At 39.8% G+C, this 18,169-nt stretch overlaps 3 protein-coding genes across 3 annotated transcripts in view; all 3 read left to right on the forward strand.

The window, feature by feature from the left end:
- The first annotated feature begins 1,125 nt into the window (after window positions 1-1,125).
- Window positions 1,126-4,717, forward strand: LOC139662640 (alanine aminotransferase 2-like). The gene is made up of 10 exons (XM_071541345.1): window positions 1,126-1,230; window positions 1,366-1,455; window positions 1,570-1,678; window positions 1,807-1,940; window positions 2,186-2,429; window positions 2,516-2,595; window positions 2,715-2,851; window positions 3,521-3,695; window positions 3,850-4,005; window positions 4,601-4,717. The coding sequence occupies exons 1-10, from the start codon at window positions 1,126-1,128 to the stop codon at window positions 4,715-4,717; spliced, it is 1,347 nt and encodes a 448-aa protein (XP_071397446.1).
- A 4,773-nt stretch (window positions 4,718-9,490) lies between these two features.
- Window positions 9,491-16,710, forward strand: LOC139662637 (alanine aminotransferase 2-like). The gene is made up of 11 exons (XM_071541342.1): window positions 9,491-9,595; window positions 13,183-13,272; window positions 13,436-13,544; window positions 13,686-13,822; window positions 14,054-14,297; window positions 14,385-14,464; window positions 14,575-14,711; window positions 14,853-15,024; window positions 15,756-15,911; window positions 16,049-16,161; window positions 16,569-16,710. Exons 1-11 carry the CDS (start codon window positions 9,491-9,493, stop codon window positions 16,708-16,710), a joined length of 1,485 nt encoding a protein of 494 aa, XP_071397443.1.
- Window positions 16,711-17,714: 1,004 nt separating this feature from the next.
- The window catches only part of LOC139662638 (chymotrypsin-like elastase family member 3B), a gene marked incomplete at its 3' end in the record, with an annotated part of 1,600 nt that continues 1,145 nt past the window's right edge, over window positions 17,715-18,169 (forward strand). Inside the window, exons 1-2 of the mRNA XM_071541343.1 lie at window positions 17,715-17,731; window positions 17,928-17,971. Of these exons, the coding sequence (XP_071397444.1) occupies window positions 17,715-17,731; window positions 17,928-17,971 (61 nt within the window). The remainder of the gene's footprint in view (window positions 17,732-17,927; window positions 17,972-18,169) is intronic.

Consider the following 18,169-nt stretch of genomic DNA (forward strand, 5'->3'; position numbering starts at 1 on the left):
CCCAATAATATTACTTCCATCGTATAGTCTCAGAAAAAGCTCAGAACCCATTGGCTGAACCTGATTTGCTGCATCTCATTGTTCTGTTCCCTCCGCACTCTGAGATAATCACAGAATGTGTTAACATGGATGTATGATTCCATGGAAGAATTATGTTTTTGGTTGGTTCATTTAATTTTTTCACATTATCTCCTCATCAACCTTTCATGTCCACTGTAGCCTACACCTGCTGTAGGCTGGAAATACTGTGCATGTGGTCTATACATGGTGTTACAGGTTAACCAAAACCTATGTAAATATGCCAAGTTTTAGGGCTCTACACCAAACTATGTCCTCTACTGTCTGTGCATTACATTTAATGTCGTAACATTATGGATTTTGACCCAGGTTATGGAAAGGGTCAAGACCAACCACGTTTGTCCCATGGAAGTATTATATTATTGCTTCCTGTGTGCTGCTCTTTTTTATCCACGTCTGTTGTTACTGGTAATTTAATACTTCCATGGTTGTTACCAATAATATAATACTTCCATAGGCTGAGGCCTTCTCCCAACAGCCTACTTCCTGTAAGTCAGACTACTGATGACCTTGAAATGAAGAAAATGATCAGCCTCAGACCACAGGCATGTAACTTCATTAATCCTCCTGTTCTGACTTCAGCATTTTAATCCATTTTGTTTTGCAGTTGTCAGATGTCCTCTATTGAGCCCTGAAAGGCAACCAAAGTTTATTATTATTGAAATGCTCTATTGTAGTGTGTGTGTCATATCATGCCATTGATTTACTTTGGTTTGGTATGAAAAAGTATGAAAATTAACATTAAGTGTTACTCACGAAAGGGGGGCTGGGTCATGACAGTCTCTTCAGGTACTACTTCACTCCAAGGTAAACACTGATCTTGTGGTAAGAAGCTGACCATTACCAGATGGGGCAGTGACAGAATAGTTAGTCATTCACTCCTCTCCACTGGAGAGGAGTGAATGACTAAGTTGCGCGTTTCAAAGGCCAGGTCATTTTGACTTAAATTTCTGGAGCGTCTGTCTGACCGGGCTTATCGGATCACAGCAGGGAGCTTTCCTTGAATAGTTTGGAAGTTCTCATTAGACGAAATCAGTCAAAAAGACGATGAGTTCCCTGGAGCAGGTGAACCCCAGGGTGAGGGGGATCAGAGTCTCACCACACAGCACACTGCAGAGCCTGGCTGCTCACATCACATACCAGATCACACAGGTAACAGCCATGTAAATAATAATGTTATCGTTGGATACAGTATTAAGATGTTGGCCGCTCAGAGGTTTCAGGTTTCTGGTCTACAATCCAGACCAAACAAGCTCCTGTCCAACCTTGTACATGTGTTCTCTCCAGGGAGTGCAGAAACCCTTCAAGGAGGTGATTGATGTCAGCTCAGGTGATTTCCACAAGGCAGGAATGAAACCCATCTCCTTTGTTCGCCAGGTTAGTTTTGTTATTTGTGTTATTTGTGCTTGTATGTGGCTGTCTATCTTTCTGCCTATCCGCCTCCTGTAAATCTGGCCAGTCTCCATTTCATTCGGTGTCTGTCTGTCTCAGGTCTTGGCGGTGTGTCTTTACCCTGAGCTCCTGCAAGACAAAAACCTTCCTCAGGATGTCAGGCTGAGGGCGCAGAGACTTCTGGAGGTCTGTGATGGAGGAAGTGTGGGTGAGAACAGCAATAAAGATCTTGTCTGTAAAATATGTAAACAATTTGACATGACACTGGCATCATGTATAGCAAATGTGTAGGAATGGAGTGCCTAATTATTGATCAATACATTGTTTTGATGGCAGGTTCATACACAGCTTCCTCTGGGCTACTATATGTCCAGCAAAGCATTGCTGAGTTTATCACAAGGCGAGATGCTGGAGTGCCTTCTTATCCCCAAAATATCTTCATCCCTGCTGGTTCTCAGAGGGCCTTGATGGTATCAATATCTGGTCTTAATGAGTATTATTATTTATTGTACACATATCACAGGCATTATTTAATGAGCATTATTTTAAAGCTTTGCATGAACAAATATGGCAGAATGGGAAATTATACCCACATCAGGCATGTGCAAATGTACAGTATCAATATAATTTAATTTTAAGATAATATATCACTTTATTAATCCCGTTGGGGAAATTCAGGAATTCAGAATTTTGGATATGTATCTATTGCATTAAGATTGTTGTGAAGCTGCTGGCCAGTGGGGAGGGGGAGAATCAGACGGGTGTATTGACCCCCACACCCTGCCCATACACCCTGCCCATGCTACTAGATGAGGCTGGGGTGACACTGGCACCCTACCAACTGAGAGAAGACAGGGGTTGGGCTGTGGACCTGGAGGAGCTGCAGCTTGCTTTGAAAACCGCTAGGGGGTGCTGCCAGCCCAGAGCCATTTATATCAGCAACCCAGGAAACCCCACAGGTGAAGACAACATACAGTAGCTACATTACACACATCTATTTAAAATCCACACTATCTTCACTGTCATACACTATTTGTCCTACTAGGTCATGTGCAGGACAGAAAATCAATAGAGGAAGTGATTCGATTTGCTGCAACCGAGGGCCTCTTCCTATTGGTTGATGAGGTGATTACAAACTGTGTCTTCAGATTAGAGTTTGACTTCATAACTGGCAGCCTTTCACTCGCTCAATCTATCCTAAACCATCCTTTCCATTTCATAACTTGCTTTTCTCTGTTCTCTAGGTGTACCAGGACAGTGTATATGGACAGGGCAGAGAGTTTGTTTCCTACAAGAAAGTCTTATTTGAGATGGGGCAAGAGTACTCTGAGACAGTGGAGTTGGCCTCCTTCCACTCCTTATCTAATGCCATAATGAGAGAGTGAGTTTCATCTTGTTCCAGGCCTTGTTAAAAAGTCTTCAATGTTTGTAAATGATTCACTGCAAATGTAACACATTTGCTGCAAATGTAACACATTTGCAGTGAATCCAGTGAATACTGTGAATACTGCCAAGAGTAAGATAGTCATCCTGCCAAGTCTGGTATAAGTTTGGTGTATGAGTCTTTGTGAGTTTTGACAGCTTAATATAATAGATGGCAAGCACAATAATTTGAGGCTTATTCTGACTGACTTGACACCAGGTTGTGGAGGGCCCATTCTATAGTCTGTAGGAACAAATATGCCACTGGTGTAGGCCAAAATGGACTAGTAGACATCCTTTCAAGCTTTCTGCTATGTTTTTTTTCTGTTTAATTCAGTATATTTAAAATTAAGGTAGTAGTTCACCCCAAAAAGAAAATTCAGTCATTATCTACGCATGTCGAAACTAAACTTCCTGGTCAAAAGAAAGCACACAAAACCTGAAAAATTACAATTGAAAAGTCAAAATTGATATTCAAGGCATTTTTGTAAAACTTCATAGCCATCACACAAATTGTCTTAAAAAAATAATAAATTTATTTTACCCAAAAATTTGAAAGAAATTGGATATGGACTGAACAGCTTTTCTCCCTGAGACTTTTATACCTGTTATATGCTGTGTGGCCCAGGTGTGGTCTGAGGGCAGGATACATGGAGCTAGTCAACATGGACCCAGTGGTGATGCTGTTTGCTGATACTATGCTGTGTACTGATATCAGTACCCCAGTCACAGGACAGCTCGCTCTGGAGCTCATGGTCAACCCACCCAAACCTGGAGACCCTTCCTACGACACATACACACAGGTGAGGGAACAAGATGGCAACACATCTACTGTATATCCATATAAGATCTTATCTAGACAGGGGGGACATCAAGAACAGATTCATGCCCTATGGACCATTCAGTATGGAGGAATGTTGTCTTTCAACCAATCCCTGTTGTTTTTCTCCATTACAGGAGATCCTCTTCAGTCAGGTCACCCTGGCCCAGAATGCCCTGCGGGCTTGGGAGTTCCTGAACCGTCTACCAGGGATGAGCTGTCAGAAAGCGATGGGGGGGATCCATCTTTATCCCCAACTGCTTATACCACCTGGAATGACAGAGCAGGCCAAGGTGGGCAAATCTTACGAGAACTTTAGCCATTTTATTTCCATACCACTCATATGTTGTTCAGTGTATGGCTACAGTACATCAAATGTTGGTACATAATATGATACTAAGAGAAATGTCAATAATTAGGAGACCAGTTTTCAAATTAATATTAGGGTTATATAGGCTACAAATATTGAGAGACCATATTAATGTTGACCATGTTAATGCCTGAACTGGTTGTCAGACATAGTAGTCTCTCTAAGCCTGCTGCTCTTCCCAGCAGGGAATTTGCTAATTTAAAGGAATAGTTCACCCAACAATGAAAATTCTGTCATTATCTAGTCTCTCATGCCAGCTGAAACACAGGTGAAGTTTGTTAGTCCATATAACACACAGGGAGGTTGCCAGCACAAGTCTGTAGCAGTCTTCTCCAAAACAACTGAAATCAGTAGGGTCCAGTTTTTTAGAGTTCCAAAAAAAGCAAAAAAAAATTCCTAAAAGTACTCCATAAAGCTTGTGCAGCATAATCCAACCATTCTGAAGGCAAACGATTGTATAGTGAGAGGAAAAGTTCATGTGAACCCCCCCCCCCGTCCCCCCCGTCCCTTTTTTCCAGATATTAGGAGTGGAGGCAGATGTACTGTACTGTCAGAGGCTACTGGAGGAGGAGGGTGTTTTTGTGGGGGCAGGGTGTCAACACGGCCTGGCAACTGGCAACTACCATCTCAGGTAAGACTTGGTCTTCACACTCAGGTTATGTATCCTCGCTCCTCCTGGCACCCTAGAGGAGGTCTTGGCACGCCTCAGCTCTTTCCACCTGCGCCTCCTGGACAGATTTCCCCACCATGACAGAGGAGTGAAGAACGGACAACTGCACCCAAACAAGTAGTTCTCCATGGAGAGAGATCCTCAAATTAATTGACTGAGAATCTTTGAAATCAAAGACAAATAAAACACATCAAAAACACATTTGAATGCTCAAAGATTTCTTTTAAACAGACAATAAATTTGTCAGCTTGGGGCCATGATGCCTGTAGGCTCATCCAGCAGAGGAGCTGTTGCTTTGTCTCTGGTTGCTGTAGGGAGGTTCTGTTTGTATAGTTTTGACTATGAATACTGCCAATAATACTGACACTGTATCACATAGCCTGCATGTCAGTGATATACAATAAATCATAGTAATATAATGCAAATTGGTTAGTCAAATGGTTGTAAACCATGCTAGCTAGCAGTAAGACACTGGATGTGGAGCGGAAGTATTTATTTAACTTCTGGTCTCTTTGGTGGCAAAAACAGAAAATAATCAAAATTAGCCATCAATATCATTGAGGATGAGCACAGCTGCATGCCAAATTACCCAAGAAGGTCCAAATGAAAGGCTACAGCATTTGAAGGGTAGGCAACATGATGCTGAACCGATGAGCACCAGTGGTTCACCTATCTAGCTAATGTGAAAAATCAGCTACTTCATGTTGTTTATGTTTATCTCCAAACCAACTAGGTCTAATTGTGTAAGTTGTTGCCTATAACAGTATCAGTTTTAACTAGCCAAAGTCACCTAGCGTTAGATATAGCGGACACAGTGAACATAAACAATTTGACTCTCAAAGTGCCACCAACAATATGAAACATAATGTTGGAATATTACTAACACTAAAAATCAAGACTGTAGATGTAACAAGAATCACAGCTGATTGGTTATAAATATAATGTTAACAATATAGCTGACTGCTAATGTGAACTATCATTATGGATAAGTGAACCACTTTTGTGACCAGGTCTGATCATAATGGATGTTCCCCATTCCTACTCTAACATCAGACTGGTGTCGGAATTAAATTCCTTATTCAGACCTGCAACATTCTTTCCACACTCATCACAGCTAATAGCAGTAATTACGTCTTACCATCAATTTCCAGATTTTAGACTGAATCACAATGTTGTTATCTTTCGATGAGAATGTAAACTCTGTTTTATAGTATTTTATCAATAACCAGTGTCAAATTAACTACAAATTTGGTTGTATGTTAGGGTGTCATCACATAGCGCACTTACATTTCTAGCACAGTGAACATGCATGGGCACACACAAGCTAGGCTTTACACTTTACGTTTTACACATTGCTGCATTGCTCCATGGTCGGATATGTTGTTTTCTGGCCGGTGACACCAAATAGGTAGGCTACACATTTTTGCACCCTTCACTTGTTTTGAGAATATCATAGTTTTTAGATTCAAAACACCTGGATCTAGAGAGTAACTCAGTCACATACTGTACTCATTAATTCATTTATTCACTCACTCATGGTTAGCCTATCTGCTCCTAGTGGCTGTTAGGAGGCATGGCACACAGAACGTTTAGAATCACCATTTGCTCTGCATGCTTATGAAGAGTTTCCCTTAGGGGTTTAGTTCCTGCACCAGAGGGGTAGCGCATTTGCGTAGGCTCTCTCCCTCTCTGTTTGGCCTCCAGCTCTGCTCATCACTCAAGGATGTTGAAAGACAAGTTTGGTGTATGTTTTAGATCTTTTAGAACCTGAACATCTAGTCTTGTTTGTCCAGAGCAATGGTCATGGGGTATAAGGCTTACACACATTCACACACCCGTCTGGGAGCTCAGCAGTACCACCACAGTCTTGTACTGCTGGCCCCTGAACAGCTCCACTTGGTGATTCAGCAGAAGATGTTGAGGGAGTGGAGAAGATTGCTTATTCTCTTTCCTCACCCATATTTTCTGTCTTTTTGCTTCTTTAAACTTAAAGCTACCCCTGCAAACGTGTGTATGTCTTTGTATGTGTGTGTGTGTTTGTAGATGTCTTTATCCCAAGGTCCAAAGGCCCAAATTCCCTACTTTGATATCAAATTTGAATCAGTCTGTATCAATACAGTTTAAAAAGGCAAAGGATGAAAATGGGAAAAGACTATGACAGTCTATGTTTTCATTCTAGCCTCATCTCCATGCTTGATTTAATAGAAACATTAATGACATTGGCTAGATAAAGCTAGCTACCTGTTTAGTCTTGCTTAACTCATGAACACCTTTGGGGGGGGAAACTAAATTGTGACTCTAATTACAATGCAGAACTTACCCATTTAGGCTACCTAGCCTGTAAAAATCATTTGATTTTTAATGGGAATTTATACATTCTTCATATGGTCTTAGAACTGCTCCCAAGTCACTCATATTTATAGTATCAATTGAGTGTGTGAGTGTCACTGGGGTTACACCTCCAATCACACGTTTAGTTGAATTAGGCCCAGGACACCTCTAGAAGACTCAACAGTGATTTTGGGTGCCCCAGCCAGAACACAATAATTAACATAAAGAATGATGCCTAACCTTTCACCCTTAAGCATATAACCTTTTTTAAGCAGTGACATAATTGGAAAGTGGAAAAAAATAGGTTAAAGTAGTTAAAAAATTGTGCACAGCAGACATCAAATCTGAGCAGGGCCATACTACAGAGACACTGACAACAAACACATCAAAACTGAACTGCAAGTCTTTCTTAAGTCCAACCAGTTGCTGTCAGTAGAAAAATGTTACTACTATCAACCCAAGCTGTTGGCTTATGTTGACGGGTGTAACTGGCAGAGCAGGTATTGTATGAGGTGAATGAGGCTTGGTTTGCTATAAGCAGAGGGAGTTTTGGTTCTAGCACTGTTTGGCTCCCTAGGGTTAGAAGATCTTGCAGACACTAGATGTTTACCAAGAGAGTTTAAAGTGCTTGTGAGTCCTATAGACTGCACATCACTGTAACAAAATAAGATTTACTTATTAAGCCTAATTAACATTAAATACCTTTCAACCGCAAACCAAGTTATGTCTATCATATTACATCATTGTAAATAAGAACATGTTCTTAATTGATTTCGCCTGGTTAAATAAAGGTTAAATAAAATAAAATAAAATATTGACTGACATAACATTAGCTGTTGTGCAAAGTGTATGCAGGGAAATGATAGAGTAGGCAGGCAGGTTTCAGAGATAATTCCTCCAGTGGAATCCTTGAAGACAAATACTGAGGTAAAACTGTGCTTTCAGAAGGTTTTCCAGTTCCTCCAGTTAGGAAATCTGAATTGTAAATGTAACTTTTAGCTTTTAATTCATTTTCACTAACAACACAGTGTATACGCATAGCCTACTAATAGTATGAATTCCATTTCCCATTCGCAATTGTAGCTACTTTTATTTCATAACGGAAGCAATTCTTTAACCCTTGTGTTATGTTCAGTTTCTGGACCTTTTGGTAAGGTTCGCTGGGTCAAATTGACCCAGGACATTATTTGGATTTTAAAGCAATACAGAATTTATTTTTTTTGGAAAATACTTATATTGTTTACATATATTATATTGTCTTTAACTCATACCAAACAATATAAATAACAAATCAGGTTAATGTTTGCCATTTACCTCTGCTAGACATCATATTTAGCAATTAAAGTGCCATTCGTGATATGTAAAAAAAAATCCACTATAATGAAGACATGGGTGGCATAAATCATATTGATCACAATCAGAATTGTTTTCTACATTATCCTTGTATTCTGACTCTTCCTCATCTTCCACATCACTATTTTTTAGTTTTCCAACTTGCTCCAAAGCCCTCTGAGTAGATTCTTCTGATCATATTGATGGATTGTGGAAGTGATCCACACACTGTCATGCAGAGCTATTTATCTGTTTTATCCTCCGCCAATATGCAGGTGTGAGAGGTAATAATAATAATAATAATAATAATTATAGCCTAATAATAATAATAACTTTTATTTGTATAGCACCTTTCGTACACAACATGCAGCTCAAAGTGTTTGACATCAATAAAAGGCAGATAAAAACGGCAGATAGAAAGCAGATAAAAGACAGATAAAAAGATAAAATTGATATAAAAGAACAAGCAAAATGCATTGCATTAAAAGAAACAAATCAAGTAAAATAGAAAAATAAAAGAACACAATACTCCCACTTTTAGATGCACATTGTGAGTGAATCCATATGTTTTTCTTTGGTTTTCTTTCCCCCTGTCCTTCCTGATTCTACTCTTGATCTGATATTTACGTCAGATCTCACTGCCAAAGGCAGACAAGAATCATAGATTCTCCTCTTGGTCAAAAACCTCACCACCCACAGATGGATGAGAATCATACAGGGTAAGGCTCTGCCCATGTAGGAATGGTAATTTTATAACGACCTTTGTCATGGTTTCCCACCGGGAGGAGGAGGCTCTAGGATAAGATGCTCGCTCATAAACACACGCACACACAGACGAGGAAAGGAGAAGAGATAAGGGAAAGGAGGGAGAGCGTCAATCTGCTTCCCCTTATACATTTTTTTTTTTTTTTAAATTTCTATTGATTCAGTTTCTAATCTTCTAATTAACCACAACTGCGTAGTAGCCTATTCCTCTCTTGCGCAAAAACAAACAGCGTACTTTTTTTTTTATTTATCGAATTTGTCGGTGGTGAGATTGGAGATTCTCATTAAGAGCCCATCAGTCAGAAAGACGATGACTTCTCTGCAGCAGGTGAACCCCAGGGTGCTGGGGGTCAGAGTGTCACCGCACAGCACGCGGCAGAGTCTGGCTGCTCACATCACATACCAGATCACAAAGGTGAGTCACGGACCGGTGGACACTGGCCTGAACCTGGCTGTTTCCTCAGGCAACACTTCCCTACCTGTCAAAGTATAACTGTGGGTGTCAATTGGGTATTTTTTGGCAAGGGATGGAACCTCCCGTTTAGCCCAAGTAAGTCCAAATTTGATCTTGCCGTCTTAAATTGTCACTAATCATACCCTCAACTGGTTTGTGCAAGATGATCTACGTCGAATAATTTATCATACTAATCAAATAGCCTAATATCTTGTCAGCCATTAGTTGCTCCACTTTTAGGGCGTTTTAGGGCCACTGTAAAAAAAAAAAGAAAAATCTAAGATTTCGAGAATAAAGTCAAAATATTACGAGAATCAAGTCGAAGTATACTATCAGCATGTATTCAGATGTAGTGTTCATAGTGTATACAATTTACCTATTTATTTGGGTACTTAAATTAACTCAAAGAAGGTTGTAAGGTATGAGACAAGCATCCCCATCTTTTTTTTTTTATCTCACTTTCAGCACATCAAGCGAGGCAGTTTTATATGCTCCAGTGGCATTTTTTTGTTTAAGACCACTTTTTGTTGTTTGTGATCCTTTTTGATGATAAGCCTTTTATCAAACCAGGAGCTTGGTTCATATATTGGAAGTAAGCATGTTCAATTTGTTACAGTAACACCTACAGTAGATGTCTTCCCCTTGCTGAATCTTACCTTGTACTGACAAATTACAGCTGCCCTCTGTCGACTGGAGCTATTACAAACTAGTGTTTCAGTCCATAGATGATTCGTCTTATTTGTATCTGAGCCTATCTAGTAATGCTTATGGCTAAGAATGTTTCGCCAATTGGAACGTTTTTATTTTGAAATAAATGTGTATTACTTTACACTACATATAACAATTTGTTTTATCTGTCATCACATTGTAGTGAACTGCCCTCAAATTACTTTTCTCCATCTTACCTTGGTTATTACAGCAAGGTAATTACATGTTTTTCAAGTCACAAATATCAATATTGTGTTACTAACAGTGTTTTTAATTATACAAGCCAGTGTTACAAGAATATATACTGATACATTTTTGAATGTCGTCTTTGTGAGTACTTTCTGACAATACTGACTAAAGCCACATATCTAGACCACATAGTCCAAGTCAATGAACATGCTGTTGCCTCAGTGTAGAGATAGTATTGCTTGTAGTCATTATTATGATGCTGCACATACTGATTTAAGATTCAACTACACTGGATCAAAGGTGAGTCGCCATGACATAAATATCAAATTCTCTGATCAAATGGAGTCCTGTGTAAACAGTGTATGAAGATAGGTTTGCATTATGCAACTCAACGTTTTGCTAGTGAAAAAAATCTGTTAAATTCTATTATCATTGGCAATATTTTGGGTTTGTTTGATGTCAGCTCCAGGCCTGCTGCGTCTCCTTGGTGCAGCAGGAGGTGTTTTCAGTGTCAGTGGAAGCACAAAAGGTCAGGCAGGCAGGAGGAGGAGGGCAGGTGCTGCTACAGGTGCAGCAGGACTGTCCTGACCAACTCCACTGGAACACACAGGCTGATGAGACAGCAGTCATCCAGAGACGAGTACTGGAGGAGAGGAAGAGGAGAAGAGAGAGCGATAAGGGGACAGGAGGAGTATGTTGAAGGACAGAATGGAGCAAAACAGAGAGGAGAGCTATTGGGCACAATTCAATTTATGTAACAACATATCAGAGGTGTATTAGTATGCTAATTGCTGTAGTCTGTTCAGCAAACTGTTGTCCTGGGAACAGGCAGGTATCAACGTAGCCACCAAGCAAGCTAACATTAGCAAAATACTCAAAACAAAACCAAAAATGATAACTTTAAACAAACTACATTGGAACTGAAGCCAAACGGTTCAGTCACAGGTCTCTGGTCCCTCTTCCTACCTGCTCCATCAGGTTCTGCTGGAGAAGAACAGGAGCTCCCAGCACTCTGCTCAGCTCAGGCTGGGTAGAGGAGACACACACACACACACACACACACACACACACAGAAGAAACCACGTCAACATCAGTGGGGTAGAGTCACACTATAAGACAGCTACAGTAGAAGATAGTAGAGTTGAAGTAGAAGAGAACAGAGTCATAGTACAAGACATAACATCTGTCATGGTAGAAGGTATTAATCAATACAAGAATGCAGAAGTAGCCTAATAATCTCCCCAGTTAACAGTTACTAACCAGTTAATGAAGGTCAATGAGAGGAGTTCTGCCAAGAGAAACTAACCAAACACTGACATCCCTTGTAGGAATCATAGGTAGAAATGCATCTTTTGAGCAGACATTAACGTTGCACAAATCAATAATATAGCTAGAGTTAGCAAGCAATGTCTATTAACAAAGTTGCACAGCCTGTTAGCCTAGCTAGCTACTGTAGGCTACACCTTCGTAGTAGCTACTACACCATGACCGAAATCGCATTTACCAAACATCTAAACACTGATAAATAGAAATATTCTTACTTTATTCTCGAAATGTTACGACTTTATTCTCGAAATATTACAATATTATTATTGTAATATTTCGACTTTTATTCTAATAATAGTTCACCTTTTTTCTCGAAATATCAAGACTTTCTTTCTCGAAATATTATGACTTTATTCTCGTAATATTATGACTTTATTCCCGAAATTACAACTTTATTCTTGTAACATTATGACTTTATTCTCGAAATTACGACTTTATTCTCGTAATATTTTGACTTTATTCTCGGAATCTTAGATTTTTTTTTTTTTTTTACAGTGGTCCTAAAACGCCGTCGTAGTCCCTAGAATAAGTGGCTTTCGAAGTTTTGGAAGCGAATGACATTCGATGCAGGGACTTTGCCTTATACAGTTTAAGGCCCAACATAATCCCCAACAGTTAAATCCAAAAAGCAATTAAACACACCCTTTCAACACAATAACAGTCATATGTTTTATCTCTATAACTACTGTAGTTTCATAAAATATGCAAAACAATAAAAACAATTATGCATTTTATAGCCTACCAGCTGCGTCAAGTGGGCTACACTAAACACAAAATGAGCAAAAAAAAAGTCATATTTGACATACTGCTACTTAACAAAAAAAGCTGGTAATTTACAGAGGCTTTTTAAAATAGGCTACCTTTTGTCGTTTCTATTTTATGGGGTAATTTGCATGAAAAGCTAAACATTTGAGATTTTTGCCACATAATATTTTGTAAATCAATTATTTTTTAGTTGCAAAATTAAAATACTATTTAGTTTTCTATAAAATTGCATGACATTAGCTACTGGAAGGTGTAAATAAAAGTCATAATACAAAGTGTTTCTGTTTCTGTTTGTGTCCATATTCAGCATATAAAATTTAATACTGACCAGATTAAAGGCTTTTTTTTCCCTATTTACCTGTGGTGCCTCTCCTTTAAGCACCTTGCTCATGACCACCTCGATGGTAGCTGCTTCTCTAAACTACTACTGCCCTCATTGCAAATGTACAGTAAGCAGATTGGGGACAGGAAGTTAGACTCCAAAGGTTTTAGAGTATGACGAGCCAGAGAAGACCAGACCAGCTCCTGTTCAGCACCAACACTGCATGTGTTCTGTCCAGGGAGTGCAGAAACCCTTCAAGAAGGTGATTGATGTCAGCTCAGGTGATCCCCACAAGGCAGGAATGAAACCCATCTCCTTTGTTCGCCAGGTTGGTGTCTTTATTTGTTGCTTTTTTGGCTCTGTGGGCGTGTGTGTCTGTGTGTGTGTGTGTGTGTTTGTGTGCCTATCTGCCTTCCTGCACCCTCGTGGTCTATCGAACTGCTACAAACTGAGCCTGTCTGTGCCTGTCGTTCTCTGTTTGGTTTTCTCAGGTCTTGGCAGTGTGTCTTTACCCTGAGCTCCTGCATGATGAGAACCTTCCTCAGGATGCCAGGCTGAGGGCACAGAAGCTTCTGGCGGCCTGTGGTGGAGGAAGTGTGGGTGAGAATAAAAATTAAGATCTCATCTTTAACAGACTCTAAAAGATTTGACCCAAGAAACTGTAAAGAATCGCATCATAAAATTGCAAACGCTTCTGATTGGCATCTCTAACGGTTGATCAAACCACTGTGTCAATGCCAGGTTCATATTCTTCACCCGCTACTGGTCTACGATATGTCGTGCAAAACATCGCTGAGTTTATCACAAGGAGAGATGCTGGAGTGCCCTCATACCCTCAAGCCATTGTCAACACTAGTGGTTCTCGGAAGGCCTTGACGGTATGACAAAGTCATCTGTTTGGAGCATCATTAGTAGACATGTCACAGTGAGGCATTATTATTGTAAAGGGCATTCATCAGTGTCCTGCAGAAAGTCATATCTCCAGAAAGTGAAGTTTTATAGCTACTGAGAAGTGTTTTATTTTCCCACATATTTTTTTACAAAGGACAACTTATAATTTATTAAAGGCATTCACAGTTCATGGTATTTTTTTTAATCTACATATTAAGATGATGATGAAGCTGCTGGCCAGTGGGGTGGGGGAGAATCAGACGGGTGTATTGACCCCCACACCCTGCCCATACACCCTGCCCATGCTGCTAGATGAGGCTGGGGTGACACTGGCACCCTACCAACTGAGAGAAGACAGGGGTTGGGCTGTGGACCTGGAGGAGCTGCAGCTTGCTTTGAAAACCGCTAGGGGGTGCTGCCAGCCCAGAGCCATTTATATCAGCAACCCAGGAAACCCCACAGGTGAAGACAACATACAGTAGCTACATTACACACATCTATTTAAACTTCCACACTATCTTCACTGTCATACACTATTTGTCCTACTAGGTCATGTGCAGGACAGAAAATCAATAGAGGAAGTGATTCGATTCGCTGCAACCGAGGGCCTCTTCCTATTGGTTGATGAGGTGACAAGCTACACATTGAGACTGGCATCAGAGAGACTTTTGCTCTCATCAGCTTTTTAGTCCCACTCAATCTGCATTTCTATTTCATGCCTATTCCATGTGTTCCCCAGGTTTACCAGGACAGTGTATATGGACAGGGTAGAGAGTTTGTTTCCTACAAAAAAGTCCTGTTTGAGATGGGGGAAGAGTACTCAGAGACAGTGGAGATGGTCTCCTTCCACTCCTTATCCAATGGCATCATGGGAGAGTGAGTTCCTTTGTCATAGTAGAAACATCTTAACAATTTGCCAGTCTTTCATTGCTTGAACTAAGTAAACTTTACATAACCTAAGGGAAAAGATCAACTTTTCTCCTGAATGACTCATTGCACCCCATGCTCTGTGTTTAGGTGTGGTCTGAGAGGAGGATACATGGAGACAGTTAACTTGGACCCAGCAGTGATGAGGTGTCTTGTAACTATCCAGTCTACCAATAGCCCTCCAATCTTACCACAGCTTGCTCTGGACCTCATGGTCAATCCGCTCACATGTGGAGACCCTTCCTATGGAACATACACACAGGTGAGGGAACAAGATGATGGCACATCAATATTGCATGTAGGCAGGTTTGGGAGGGTTACTGTCAACATGCAGTCTCTTACGGATTACTGACTGCATGCTTGAAATTCTGTACACTACCAGCCAAAAGTTTGGACACACCTGGTTGAATGTACTGTGTTTTTCTTTATCTTAAAGCCATTTTGATCTAAAGGCGTATGCTAAAATGCTTGAAATGTGTTTCTTATACAAATATACTGTAAATACTGAAGTTGATGCCTCAGTATGAATTTCATTCCAAAGGTTTTGCCTTCCCAACAAGGCAATCTGTGGCTACTTTAAAGAATCTAAAATATAGATAGTTTTGATTTGTTTAACACTTTTGTGGTCACTGTATAATTCCATTTGTGTTATTAGTTTTAATGTCTTTACTTTTAATCTAAAATGTGGAAAATAGTAAAAAATAAAGAAAAATGTGGTGTGTCCTTTTAACTTTTAACAAAATTTAATAAAAAAAAATGCACTGGAATACTCAGTAACTCCATAATGTAATCAGAATACTTCAACTTTTCAGTTGAAGAATACATTTTTAATAACATTAATATTGTCATCTACAGCCATTATTTCAAGTTGTGCAACATGATGTTACTGTCTATAGTCTCACTATCAAAGCACCGTTTCCTTGGGACTGTCCAGGCTTGACCAATCTTTTCTTACTACTTGTAACCAGTCTCTGTTCTTTTTCTCGATCACAGGAGATCCTCTTCAGTCAGGTCACCCTGGCCCAGAATGCTCAGCGGGCTTGGGAGTTCCTGAACCGTCTACCAGGGATGAGCTGTCAGCCAGCGATGGGGGGGATCCATCTTTATCCCCAACTGCTTATACCACCTGGAATGATAGAGCAGGCCAAGGTGAGCAAATATTTTATAAACTCTCTCCATTGTACTTCACAAGTCCTCAGGTTATGGTACAGTATTTGTCCATGCTACCTAACTGAATCTGGCACTTCATAGTCCATGTAAATTGCTGTTCTCCTGACTCTTTCTAGATATTAGGAGTGGAGGCAGATGTACTGTACTGTCAGAGGTTACTGGAGGAGGAGGGTGTTTGTGTGGGTGCAGGGTGTGAAAATGGCCAGACAGATAAAAACTATCATCTCAGGTAAGAGACATTATACAAGTATTTTCTCTGTTAATGATTAACATCAGACAGAAGAATGTGACTGTGGAGCACAGGAGCCACACAGATCATTCTCTGAGATCATTAAACAGCTGCTAATGCAGTAATCATCAGTTATTAGGTAGTCACTACAGTAATATGCAACTGTTGGAACAATGGAACCACCATGTTGTAAAATTCTTGCGGTTTATGTAAACTATAGCCAGAGATAATATGCATATAGAAAATAGTTGATATGTACACTCAAACGTAAAAAAACAAACAAAAAAACAAAAACAATTTACCAAAGTGAGATGTCATATCTCCTCCTCAAGTAACTCAGTTCAAGTAATTGCTACTGTATGTGAGAATGTTCTATGTAATGTGTGTGTGTCTATTTTCCCTCCCAGGTTGTGTGTCCTGGTCCCTCCTGGCACCCTGGAGGAGGTCTTGGCACGCCTCAGTTCTTTCCACCTGCGCCTGCTGGACAGATTTCCCCTCCCTGACAGAGGAGTCAAGGACAGAGAACTGGTGGAAAACAGTGTAGCCTAGTTTGTACTGTAGTGTCCCACTGAGTTTGACAACAGTTCAACAATTATTGTGAATTTTTTAAAATGAACATTGTCACTAGCAGGAAGTAACTTTTGAACATACAAAAATCAAAATGGATTATTAAGGACACAACATTTCATTTCACAGGGAGAAATGTAATCCCCAACTGCATAATGTAAACATACAATCAATCATTTAATCCCGTTTTGATAACTTATTTGTGAAGGAGAAGGTCTCATTTGTCCAGGGACACACATTGAGTAACCCCAACCGTAACACTCTGAAGAGGTGGCTACACAGTGTTCTGAGTTGAACTAACAAACGAATATTATGCTGCCTTCAAAGCGCTGTTGGAAATATCACAATTATGAGTTGAGCATGCATGAACGATATAAACAAGGGGGTAAATATGACATGGGAAGTCAGGATTATCTATGATCTTCATTTGCTGAGATGTGACGTTTAGAGGAAGAGAGCATCGAAACCTTGTCAACAAGTGCTGTTTTGTTTTTGTTTTTTTGTTATTATATTTTGAATTAAAATATATCACCCCAGATATAAAATCCCAACTTAATTTTAAAAATTCTAAAAAATAGGCTACAATAATAATACTTGTGTGCATGTTTTTAGGAGCGGGGTGGTGGGTCAGTTTGGGACAAATTTCCAAGGCTGTTTTTTTTTTTTTCAGTCTGCAAATGAGCACGATATGTGGTTACTTACAAATTGTTTTCTCATCAATGAATAACATTTACATATTATCAATATGCAAAAAATACAATTATTGCCAAATATCAACACCACATAATAGCAACTATGTTGCTTAGGGGTTTTTATTGGACAAAACAACATTGCATGGTCCACCTCTGTGTGTTTTTACCATATGAGAGCAATTAATAAAAAATAAAAAAGGTATCTAAAAAATGTCTTTATTTTGTCAACAACTTTATTGATGGTTCCATGGATGTGCTGTTAAATATTCCACATTTTCTTGATCCGGCTTTTGGATGTCATGTAAGGACAGGTGAAACAGCTGGAGCAGGGAATGTTGATTCCCAGGTCAAGGATTGGTCTGTGTGCATTTGTGCATCTGTGTTTCTGTGTGTGTTTAAGTGTGCGTGTCTCTCTGTGTGTGTGATAGCTATGACTACTGTGTAATTTGTGAGTAACTGAGAGGGTATAAAAAGCCCAAGCACACACTCAGACCGTCCACTCTGAAGGAAAGATGATGAAATCGGCCTTGTCCTGCTGTTTGCAAGCTATGGTGAGTGTACTTCTCCCTCGTTTCAGTGAGAATCAACACTATTACCCACATGGTTTAAAAAAAGCTTCATTCAAAGGATTTGAGATATATAGACCATGCAAAAAAGTTACAATCTCTTTGCCCCACCTAGAAATTGGTAACGGGAGTGATACTACAGGGGGCACATTTGTGAGGCAATGGAGATGGCCAATATAGGCT

Source organism: Centroberyx affinis, unplaced genomic scaffold (genome assembly GCF_046629955.1).
Source record: "Centroberyx affinis isolate AG114_WGS23_722 - 3 ecotype Tasmania unplaced genomic scaffold, CSIRO-AGI_Caff_v1 ptg003854l_1, whole genome shotgun sequence".
In the NCBI taxonomy this organism is placed as follows: domain Eukaryota; kingdom Metazoa; phylum Chordata; class Actinopteri; order Beryciformes; family Berycidae; genus Centroberyx; species Centroberyx affinis.

Bases quoted from the DNA above. Each gene is read 5' to 3' on its own strand.
- LOC139662637 (XM_071541342.1), top strand. From the start codon at position 9,491: ATGACTTCTCTGCAGCAGGTGAACCCCAGGGTGCTGGGGGTCAGAGTG. The intron at 13,273-13,435 runs GTTGGTGTCTTT...TGGTTTTCTCAG, and splicing joins CCATCTCCTTTGTTCGCCAG to GTCTTGGCAGTGTGTCTTTA. The intron at 14,712-14,852 runs GTGAGTTCCTTT...CTCTGTGTTTAG, and splicing joins TCCAATGGCATCATGGGAGA to GTGTGGTCTGAGAGGAGGAT.
- LOC139662640 (XM_071541345.1), top strand. From the start codon at position 1,126: ATGAGTTCCCTGGAGCAGGTGAACCCCAGGGTGAGGGGGATCAGAGTC. The intron at 1,941-2,185 runs GTATCAATATCT...TATTGCATTAAG, and splicing joins GTTCTCAGAGGGCCTTGATG to ATTGTTGTGAAGCTGCTGGC. The intron at 2,430-2,515 runs GTGAAGACAACA...TTGTCCTACTAG, and splicing joins CAACCCAGGAAACCCCACAG to GTCATGTGCAGGACAGAAAA.